The following is an 11951-nucleotide window of genomic DNA, read 5'->3' as shown; positions in this document are numbered from 1 at the left end:
CTGATATATATATATATATATATATATATATATATATATATATATATATATATATATATATATATATATATATATATATATATATATACATACAGGTAAAAGCCAGTAAATTAGAATATTTTGAAAAACTTGATTTATTTCAGTAATTGCATTCAAAAGGTGTAACTTGTACATTATATTTATTCATTGCACACAGACTGATGCATTCAAATGTTTATTTCATTTAATTTTGATGATTTGAAGTGGCAACAAATGAAAATCCAAAATTCCGTGTGTCACAAAATTAGAATATTACTTAAGGCTAATACAAAAAAGGGATTTTTAGAAATGTTGGCCAACTGAAATTACTGCGTTAATGCGGCGTGGCATGGAGTCGATGAGTTTCTGGCACTGCTCAGGTGTTATGAGAGCCCAGGTTGCTCTGATAGTGGCCTTCAACTCTTCTGCGTTTTTGGGTCTGGCATTCTGCATCTTCCTTTTCACAATACCCCACAGATTTTCTATGGGGCTATGGTCAGGGGAGTTGGCGGGCCAATTTAGAACTGAAATACCATGGTCCGTAAACCAGGCACGGGTAGATTTTGCGCTGTGTGCAGGCGCCAAGTCCTGTTGGAACTTGAAATCTCCATCTCCATAGAGCAGGTCAGCAGCAGGAAGCATGAAGTGCTGTAAAACTTGCTGGTAGACGGCTGCGTTGACCCTGGATCTCAGGAAACAGAGTGGACCGACACCAGCAGATGACATGGCACCCCAAACCATCACTGATGGTGGAAACTTTACACTAGACTTCAGGCAACGTGTATCCTGTGCCTCTCCTGTCTTCCTCCAGACTCTGGGACCTCGATTTCCAAAGGAAATGCAAAATTTGCTTTCGTCAGAAAACATGACTTTGGACCACTCCGCAGCAGTCCAGCTCTTTTTTTCCTTAGCCCAGGTGAGACGCTTTTCGCGCTGTTTCTTGGTCAACAGTGGCTTGACACGAGGTATGCGGCAGTTGAAACCCATGTCTTTCAAGCGTCTCTTGGTGGTGGATCTTGAAGCACTGACTCCAGCAGCTGTCCACTCCTTCTGAATCTCCCCCACATTTTTGAATGGTTTTTTTTTCAATCTTGACCAGGGCGCGGTGATCCCTATCGCTTGTACACTTTTTCTGACCACAGTTTTTCCTTCCCTTTGCCTCTCCATTAATGTGTTTGGACACAGAGCTCTGAGAACAGCCAGCCTCTTCAGCAATAACCTTTTGTGTCTTTCCCTCCTTGTGCAATGTGTCGATGGTTGCCTTTTGGACAGCTGTCAAATCTGAAGTCTTCCCCATGTTTGTGTAGGCTTCAGAACTGGACTGAGAGACCATTTAAAGCCCTTTGCAGGTGTTTTGAGTTAATCAGCTGATTAGTTTGTGGCACCAGGTGTCTTCAAAATTGAACCCTTACACAATATTCTAATTTTGTGACACACGGAATTTTGGATTTTCATTTGTTGCCACTTCAAATCATCAAAATTAAATGAAACAAACATTTGAATGCATCAGTCTGTGTGCAATGAATAAATATAATGTACAAGTTACACCTTTTGAATGCAATTACTGAAATAAAACAAGTTTTTCAAAATATTCTAATTTACTGGCTTTTACCTGTGTGTGTGTGTGTGTGTGTGTGTGTGTGTGTGTGTGTGTGTGTGTATGTATATATATATATATATATATATATATATATATATATATATATATATATATATATATATATATATATATATATATATACACGCGCGCACATATATACACACACACAGCCTGACTTCAATTCGATGAGATTACAAAACATTTCAGCGAGTACCCACACACCACCGCTCTCATGTACGCTTTTGCAGAGGCCCTTGCGGAAACTATGTCCCCGTATTTAAAGTTCCGGGCACTCCTTCTGGTCTGGATTTTATAAAATTGTATTAGTTTCAATCATTCAACAATTGATCAATTTAATCAATGTAGCTCTATTAGTACCTTGTAGGCAAGGTTGCAAACAACTTTGCAAACCTTTTAAAGTACAGTACAAAGGAGTATTACGGGCACAGTGATAAGAAAAAGCTGCTATTGTGCTATTACATAATTTTATATGAATTAAGTTGTATTATTTAAAGGATAAAGCCCTAGTTTAGTAATAATATTTTTAACAATAAAATGATTGCAAAATATTAAAGTTATGGGTTATACTTATTTATGTACTTGTATAGCGCTTTTCTACCCTCAAGGTACTCAAAGCGCTTTGACACTATTTCCACATTCACCCATTCACACACACATTCACACACTGATGGCGGGAGCTGCCATGCAAGGCCCTAACCACGACCCATCAGGAGCAAGGGTGAAGTGTCTTGCTCAAGGACAGACATGACGAGGTTGGTAGAAGGTGGGGATCGAACCAGAAACCTTCAGGTTGCTGGAACGGCCACTCTCCCAACCGCGCCACGCCTTCCCCATAATAAAAATAGATTATTTTAATAATTTACCCTAATATTGTGACAAGATTAATTTAATAGTGCACATTGTTATTGTAATATTAAATATTCTTGTAACATTCTGACTTATATTCTCAAACTTCCGATTTTTTTTGTGCAGTTTTACTTTTACGCCACCGTTGAAAGAAGTCTTACGATCGTTTATGATCGGACGACGTCATTTTTGTTTTGGACGCGTGAGATTTGACGCATAATGCAGACAAAACCTTTGCCATCCCATCTATGCATAACTTTACTTCTATGCTCAACAGAGAGCATTATTTGGTCCGCTGACAAAACAACAAGAACATAACCGAACTGCACAGCACACAAATCTTTATTTAAAATTGTTGGTCTTGACCAGAGTACATGAGACTACATGTGTGAAGACACCTTTAGAACTAAGTAAACAAGTGTTTCCGATGCCGTAGTTAGTGTATATTGTTTGAAACTTAATGGATCTTGCTGAAACAGTAGAAAATGTGTTTTGTAAGTGAGGGAAAGACCTTGAAGCAGACTATTCATGTTCATTGTTCCTGGACTGTTCTCGCCCTCCTCCTTCCCCTCCTCTGTGACTCAGTCCGGCCTTTACTTCCCTTCTTTGCTGTAAAGAGGAAGGATCTTCTGGAGAGTGGGTGTGTCTGTGTATAATGTGTGTGTTGATGAGTGGATACTTTTCAACGGTCACACACACACACACACACACACACACACACACACACACACACACACACACACACACACACACACACACACACACACACACACACACACACACACACTTAGTTTCAACAGGGGCCGGCATGAAAGGATCGCATTCCCATTATTGTGCGCAAATTCTCCTGAGTCTTCCACTTCCCATGTAGATGCGACTTTAACAGATTCTATTAAAATGTTGATGCTGTGTTCACTGTTTGTGCATTCTATTGTAAATTCATACTTGCTAGTAATTTTACCCATAGAAGAGACTAAGTCTCATCAAACCTTGCAACTGGTAGAAATGCACATGTTCTAGTAACTATTAAAAGAGCAAGAGGATCCTTTAAATCAGGGGTCTTGAAAGTTGACCAGGTCAAGGACCCCCAAACTGATGGAGCTGGGTTTTATACTAAACTGGTCATAAAGGTACTTTGACATTGTGTAATACTAAGATATTCAAATAATAGTAGTAGTTCCATTAGTAGCCATCTGGCAAATAGTGTGTTAATTGCAAACTGGCAACTGGCGCGATAATCACCAGCTGAAAGATAGCGTGTTAACCGCTAGCTGGTAACGAGTGCGCTAACCGCTAGCTACCACCAAGACCGCTAATTGCTAGCTGACAACTAAAGGGCCAATTGCTAGCTGGCAACGAGTCCGCAAATTGCTAGGTGGCAACAAGAGCGCTACTCGCTAGCTAGCAAGTAGTCTGCAAATTGCTAGCTGGCACCTAGTCCATAAATCACTAGCTGACAACTACGGTGCTAATCACTAGCAAGCAACCAGAGCGCTAATTGCTAGCTGGTAACAAGTCTGCAGATCTTTAGCTGGCAACTACACGATGATCGTGAGCTGGCAAACAGTTTGCAAATCGCTAGCTGACAACTAGTCTGCTAATTGTTAGATGGCAACTACAGTGGTAATTGCTAGCTTGCAACTAGTCCGCAAATATTTAGCTGGCAACTACAGCGCTAATTGCTCGCTGGCAACAAGTCCACAAATCATTAGCTGACAGTTACAGTGCTAATCGCTGGCTGGCAACTACAGTGCTAATTGCTAGCTGGCAATTAGTCCGCAAATCGCTAGCTGACAACTAGTCCACAAATCTTCAGCTGGCAACTAGTCCACAAATCTTTAGCTGCCAACTACAGCATTAATCGCTAGCTGGCAACTAATCTGCAAGTCTTTAGCTGGCAACTACAGCGTTAATCGCTAGCTGGTAACTAATCTGCAAGTCTTTAGCTGGCAACTAGAGTGTTAATCGCTAGCTGGAAACTAGTCCACAAATCTTTAGCTGCCAACTACAGCATTAATCGCTAGCTGGCAACTAATCTGCAAGTCTTTAGCTGGCAACTACAGCGTTAATTGCTAGCTGGTAACTAATCTTGCAAGTCTTTAGCTGGCAACTAGAGTGTTAATCGCTAGCTGGAAACTAGTGCACAAATCGCTACCTGACAACTGGTGTGCTAATTGCTAGGTGACAGCTAGAGTAATAGTCATACTCTACTAATAGATAGCTATCTTAAATTATTTAATACAATATTATAAGTATGTGATTTTTTTATTTTAAAACTGCAAGGTACAGTGAGTAGGGTGTCCATGCCAGTGACATTTATAAACAACACTCCAGTGTGTTGGATCAATGTTAATGTGCATTTGAAAACATTTACATTTGTGGAAAAGTACATTTTATGGGAAAAGTCCAATCAGGAAAAGTACATTTTATGGGAAAAGTCCAATCAACTAATTTACGACCCCCCTGCAGTACCTCCAAGGACCCCTGTGGGTGTAACGGACCCCCTGTTGAAGATGTTTGCTTTTTTACTTTCAGGCCATCACAGTTGAGATTTGTCTTTGCTGAATTGGCTGAAGACATTTCTGTGGGAAAGAATGGAAAACATCCAAGCTCTGTTTATGTTTGCATAACCTGAAATTATCTCTCTTCTCCCCCAGTGACTTAACAGTGAAAGATGTGGCCTTTGTTATTTGTTTCTTGGAGGTTGTTAGTTGCATACTTTACCAAGACCTAATCTAATAATGCTAACATTCTTTTCTTCCCTTTTCTCTTTTTGTTTAGCTGGTCAAGTTGTGTATCGGCATGATAGACGCTGGGAAAGCTTACAATGCTGCCAACAAACAGTTTGTCAGCGGGATCCGGGAGCTTGCCCTGCAATCCACCAAAGATGAGGTCATCGAGGTAAACAACAAATCTTGCACGGACCACTTTGAGTTTACAGTATCGATGTTTGACTTAAATACATCTACATAAAGATTTAAAGTACAGCAGAACGATGCAGTTGATGTCCCTCGGACTGGTTAATTCACGCCGATATAAACAAACTGGAAATGCGATTGCTTGCACTTTTGCTGGTGACGTTCGCCAGACACTTAAAGAGAACAGGCGGAATGAAAGCATATTTGAACGTTTATTGGCGTTGGTCAACATAGGTGAGTTCTCGGCTTAAGCGGGTTCCACTGTACCAAGCTTTCACTCAAAAAAAGTCTGAATAATTGCGTGACTGACGCCAACTGGCTCCTTCTCCTTCGAAGCCTCCGGCGAACCTCAAAAAATTCCAACCTTGTGTCAACGACTGCAGAGCTCTGACTGGTCAACTTTTTTAGTTCGTCACTTCCGTGTTTTTGTACCGCTTGCCCTCCGCCTCGACTCGTTCAGGGTTCGCACATCCTAACTTCCCGAACGTCTTCTCTTTCGGTTTCGGAGCAATATGTCCAATAAAAATAACCTTTGTTCAAAATTATTTGTTCGATCTCCAACCGCAGCAATGTGGATGTCGCTTCAGTCGCCATTGTTTACCACAACTACAATTGAACCGATACTGTACCAATTCCCGGGACCCGGGAATCGATAACGGCACCAATTTTCGGTACTTTTGTGTGCTACAAAATATTAAATGTTTTGATGAAAAAATTAAACTTTTATTGCTACATTTAAAAATGAGCTGATTATGATAACTGCTGTCCAGTTGTTATATCTTTTTTTCATTATCACATTTCTGAGTCTCTGAGTCTGAATCTCTTTTTTTTTGATTCATTGAAACTTTTATTAGTAGATTGCACAGTTCAGTACATATTACGTACAATTGACCACTAAATGGTAACACCCGAATAAGTTTTTCAACTTGTTTAAGTCGAGGTCCACGTAATCAATTCATGGTACAAATAGATACTATCATCATAATACAGTCATCACACAAGTTAATCATCAGAGTATATACATTGAATTATTTACATTATTTACAATCCGGGGGGTGCGATGAGGAGGGTTTGGTTGATAACAGCACTTCAGTCATCAACAATTGCATCATCAGAGAAATGGGCATTGAAACAGTGTAGGTCTGACTTGGTAGGATATGTACAGCGAGCAGAGAACATAGTGAGTTCAGTTAGCATAAGAACAAGTATATACATTAGAAATACATTTGATTATTTTCATTTGGTTATTTACAATCCGGGGAGGTGGGATGTGGAAGGGGGAGGGTGTTAGTCAAGGGTTGAAATTGCCTGGAGGTGTTGTTTTAGTGCGGTTTTGAAGGAGGATAGAGATGCACTTTCTTTTACACCTGTTGGGAGTGCATTCCATATTGATGTGGCATAGAAGGAGAATGAGTTTAGACCTTTGTTAGATCGGAATCTGGGTTTAACGTGGTTTGTGGAACTCCCCCTGGTGTTTTGGTTATGGCGGTCATTTACGTTAAGGAAGTAGTTTGACATGTACTTCGGCATCAGGGAGTATCTATAGTTTATTGTGTGTTGTTTTGATTTTTATTGCACCCCAGAAAGTGTTAATACTTTAAGTATTGCACGTAGTACGCATTAGCTGTTTGATTGTAAGGTGCATATTAGTTGTAATTTTTCTTATCAAATTTGAAGAGAGTTGAAATTGCTATGTAAAATCGCTAATGCTAATCAGTAGCATGTCAATAGCAAAACCAATGTTAGCATCAAGCTCGCGCATTTTTGGAAAAATAGTTTTGCTTGGAGCGTTTTTTTATGTCAATTTCTTTGTTGGAATTGGAAATTGCAACATTACTCAAAAGTAGATGATGTAGTGATTGCCAAGTGCTGAAATGCATCGGCAACCGGGCATGATGTAATGCGCAAGCCAGGTACCGAAACATGGTACGGTTTGATTTTAATGAACGGGTGCGGCGGGTTTTGGTCTGTGCCAAATAAGTATCGCATTCGGTACCCATCCTTACTACAATATACAGGAAGCTAATAGCTAGTCAACAAAGAGTTGTGGTTGCTCACTCAGGAGAACACTGCCTCTAGTGTTATGGAAGAGGATTTCAGGTGACGCGTCAGCGCCTGTGGAAAAGCTGTAAACGAATCAGGATGCGGTCACAGGGGGCACAGGCTACGTGTTGAGGGATATCACAACTTTTCTTCCTGTTACTCACAAACATTTACAAGTGACCCGTAGAGATGTAGCTTTAACACAAAGACCTGTTAGAAAAAAATAGTTTCAAATGTTGGGCAAGAATGCAAACAAGATAGGCGTTATAATGCTAATTTTATCGGCACACTGATATGACATACCTGATATTCCCCACTGGAATATACTGTTCTGATCATTTGGACTGTTGTTCTCCAAGCTAGGTGAATGTTCAGTTGTATTGCACAAGTTAGGCTTTCACAATTGTAATGCAATGTTGTTTTATTGCAATGTACAGCTGTTTCCCTGAGAATGTCTTAAGAAATGTTTTTCCAAAGCTCGTTTTGAATGACATTAGTTATTACGTATATTCAAGTCGAAATAGTATCTTCTGTATAGGTTTGAACTGCCAAAAAGACTAGCTAACCTCCTGAGTGTGATGTTGCTCTTTGTCTTGTCTACTTTGGGTACTGTGGCAGGCTATCCTGCTTAATGCAGCAAAACTACCCAAGTTATGCATTTTACCGTTGTTTTCGAATTGCCAACATTTTTCTTCATGCTGCTTTCCAAGTTCTGTAAATGTTTCCTTTCTGTCACTGATGTTTGCCCCACTTTTCTTTCCCCACAGTCCAGTCTGTCAAAGTTTGCGGAAAGCCTTCAAGAGATGATCAACTATCACACGGTACGCTGGCTCATCCGTGTGAAACCGGTTGTAGAGTCAAAACTTTAATTCCCTGTCGACAGCTGGCTGATGACAAAACCCAGCTGCCTCTGTATTGTATCAATTACTTCCTGCTGCCCAAGTAGACTTATGGACTGTGGACAAAATGAAGACTTAATATTACATTAAAAAAACATCCAAACTTGAAATGTACGGTTAGAGTTGCATGAGAACGTTAATTGGGCGAGCGAACGCTGGTCACATCAGCTGATGCTCAGCGGTTGTTTCCACTCGGCACATGATCCCAAAACAGTGCTCAATCTGTTTGCTGGAACGAGCCATACTGCGCATATTGTCCCGTCTGGTTAGCACATTGCATAGAATCCATAGTATGAATGAACAGGGGTGTCACGATCCGATATTGGCATACATAATAATAAGATATAATCATACATTATTTCCTTATTGTGGGATAAATAAAGTCCATTCTATACAAGATAAGACATACATAATATAGTTGAACAATATTGCCGTTTCAAACCACTTATGTCAACATAAATAAGTGTAAAATAATTAAAGTTGCATATTACTTACACATACGGTTAGGGTTGTAACGGTACAAAAAAATTTCGGTTCGGTACGTACCTCGGTTCAGTGGTCACGGTTCGGTTCATTTTCGGTACAGTAAGAAAACAACAAAATATACATTTTTTGGTTATTTATTTACCAAATTTATAAACAATGGCTTTATCCTTTTAACATTGGGAACACTATAATAATTCTGCCCACGTTAATCAACATTAAACTGCCTCAAATTGATGCTCAGATTAAATAGAATGACAAAACTTTTCTTCTCCATATAAAAAGTGCAACATTAAACAGTTTCAAGTCAACTCATCATGCTTAATTTATTACAGCATTTGGGAAGCCTGTAGTTGATTTTTATTATGTAAATGTTATATTTTTATCAACATGTGATAGCAGGGACCCTGCCATTCGAAACTAGGCTGCTCCATTACTAATGATTAATGTAACTATAGCTGAAAAAATAGTACAATAGCAATAGGAGAGACTACACACACACACACACGCACACACACACACACACACACACACACCGCAAAATCAGCTAACGCTACGCTAAAAGCTAATTAGCCTTCACCTCAAGCCAGGACTGCGAGCGAGCTGAGCTGCAGTTTAAGTTTCTAGAACGTCAACGGACTCATAGTGATGTTACTAGTAGTTGACTGGGAGGTGTTTATTTTAATTTGGGGAGAGTCCGCTGCCTGATGCTCACCTGCTAAACACCTATCTGCTCGACGCTGAAGCGCTGATTACATGCGCTCTGAATACGCACTGCTGATTGGCTGTTACCGCCAATCAGATGGTTGTGTGGGTGGGACAATGCTGGGTGCTGAGAGAGCGGCAGAAGAAGCAAAGCAGCTTGTTAAGACTTTAGCTTAGAAACTCGTTCGGTACACCCCCGTACCGAACCAAAAGCCCCGTACCGAAACGGTTCAATACAAAACAGATACTGTTACACCCCTACATACGGTGGCCTAGTGGTTAGAGTGTCCGTCCTGAGATCGGTAGGTTGTGAGTTCAAACCCCGGCCGAGTCATACCAAAGACTATAAAAATGGGACCCATTACCTCCCTGCTTGGCACTCAGCATCAAGGGTTGGAATTGGGGGTTAAATCACCAAAATGATTCCCGGGCGCGGCCACCGCTGCTGCCCACTGCTCCCCTCACCTCCCAGGGGGTGATCAAGGGTGATGGGTCAAATGCAGAGAATAATTTCGCCACACCTAGTGTGTGTGTGACAATCATTGGTACTTTAACTTTAACTTTAACTTTAAAGTGTCCAAGGCAGAAGCGTATTTGAAAGGATTCAGTAACAAACTTAATGAATTATTATGGCCAGTAATTGTCACCAAAAGCAATTTCTGCTCCACTTCAACCTCAAGGAATTATAAGTGAATTCCAGACACATAATAATATTTAGGTTAATGTTTTTCATACCTGTCGTTATTCTCCTTTTTAGTCATTTTACTTGATCAAACCCTTTGTCAGCATTCTACACTACAAAATAATAAAAGTATGTTCAATTCAGTCTGACATCGTATCGGACCAATTTCGGTATCGGCAATCGGGACACTCCTAAGAGTGAATTGCTTGTGGAAAATCTTTGCAAAGTATCTGTTTTATAAGTGGATGACTCAAAAAGGATAGAAACAAACGTTTTTTTGCATTCCTTCTTTGCAGATACTATTCGATCAGGCTCAGAGATCAATCAAGATCCAGCTGCAAACATTTGTTAAAGAGTGAGTATCAACTGAATGATGATATAAGAAATGACCATTATTCCACATCTATGTCTGAGGAATCCACTTAAAATTACCATTTTGGATGCATAAATATCTCTCTTCCTGTGTACAATCAGTTCCAGGTGGGTTTGTACTGTACATCGACCCTGATTTGTTTTATTTTTAGGAATTTGCTTTTTTTTTTTTGCCCCTGGCTCACCAGGCTTAACACCTACATCAGTATTCACCATGCTTCTCAGACGAAGCAGGGAAGTACGTTCCTCCATAATTATCCACTGCCTTGCAGCATTTAGATATGACTTAGCTTTCTAAGCCGAGAGACAGCAGAGGACAAATGTGGGACATGAAGCTATTTTCAGTATGTATGCAAACACTAGCAGACACGGTTTCATTAGCATATTCAAAACCCAAGTCTTAATTAAGGGAGAACTGCACTTTTTTGGAATTTTGCCTATCATTCACAATCCTAAGGTAAGACGAGCACAAGTTTTTCTTTTTTATGCATTCTAAATCATAAATAAATGCTAGCAAAAGTCAGCTAACAATGAAGTCTATGGGAGTCGCTCTATTCAGTCTACAAAGCGCTCTAAAAAATTCAAGCGTCTCCATTATCATTTTATACACTGTACTGTGCAGTCTTTAAGTATATATGTAATGTAGTAACAGGCACATTCATAATAACGCATCATATGCGCATTCTGGTAATTTTAAGTATACTGTGGTGCATTAATTTCACAGACGCATTGCAATGTTCGCTATTTCCTTCAACAACACATATTACTAATCATAGCAGACTTCATGAGCCGAAAACCACTACTTTAGGACAAATTATGATCCAGAACCTTATATTTTTAATCTTGAACCTATGAAGGATGAGCTACAAGTTGTACAAGCTGTGAGATAGTGAGATCCAGCAAGTAGTACTATTGCTAAGTGCTAAACAAGAAATACCAACTATGACCATAATAAAACAATCACTTACTGTACAGTGTCTGCTCTCACTGGAGTGGCGATTAGTGAGATGTTTAGATGAAGAAATAATCATAGTCCTTACGTAGGTGCAGCTAAGGAGCGAGTTTTCACTTTTTTATATGAGGTATAACTCAAACTTATAATAAATAATTCACCTTTATACAATATCCTACCCTAATACCTTACTTTTCAGGTAACGAGACATAAATGGAGTATTGTTGGCTGATTTTGGATGTTTTTTTGAAAGGGCTTTACGGGCGCAATAGAGAAAATGATGTCATGACTTCTGCATCAAAAAATAAAAATATATGAGTTCTCGTCTTACATAGGGATTGTGAATGATAGGCAAAATTCCCCCATAAAGTGCAGTTCTGGTTTTAATTCAACCTAATTTGACCTCGCTGTG

The 11951-nt window shown here is 39.8% G+C and overlaps 1 protein-coding gene across 3 annotated transcripts in view; it reads left to right on the top strand.

Moving 5' to 3' along the window:
* Nucleotides 1-11951, top strand: part of acap2a (ArfGAP with coiled-coil, ankyrin repeat and PH domains 2a) — a 109340-nt gene that overhangs the window by 39639 nt on the left and 57750 nt on the right. For all 3 annotated transcript variants that reach the window (XM_061976055.1, XM_061976056.1, XM_061976054.1), the window contains exons 3-5: nucleotides 5267-5386; nucleotides 8214-8267; nucleotides 10512-10570. In XM_061976055.1, the coding sequence (XP_061832039.1) occupies nucleotides 5267-5386; nucleotides 8214-8267; nucleotides 10512-10570 (233 nt within the window). The remainder of the gene's footprint in view (nucleotides 1-5266; nucleotides 5387-8213; nucleotides 8268-10511; nucleotides 10571-11951) is intronic.

The sequence above is a fragment of the Nerophis lumbriciformis genome, linkage group LG14 (assembly GCF_033978685.3).
Source record: "Nerophis lumbriciformis linkage group LG14, RoL_Nlum_v2.1, whole genome shotgun sequence".
In the NCBI taxonomy this organism is placed as follows: Eukaryota; Metazoa; Chordata; class Actinopteri; order Syngnathiformes; family Syngnathidae; genus Nerophis; species Nerophis lumbriciformis.
Note: the sequence above shows the minus strand (reverse complement) of the source record. Positions and strands in the feature narration are given on the sequence as shown.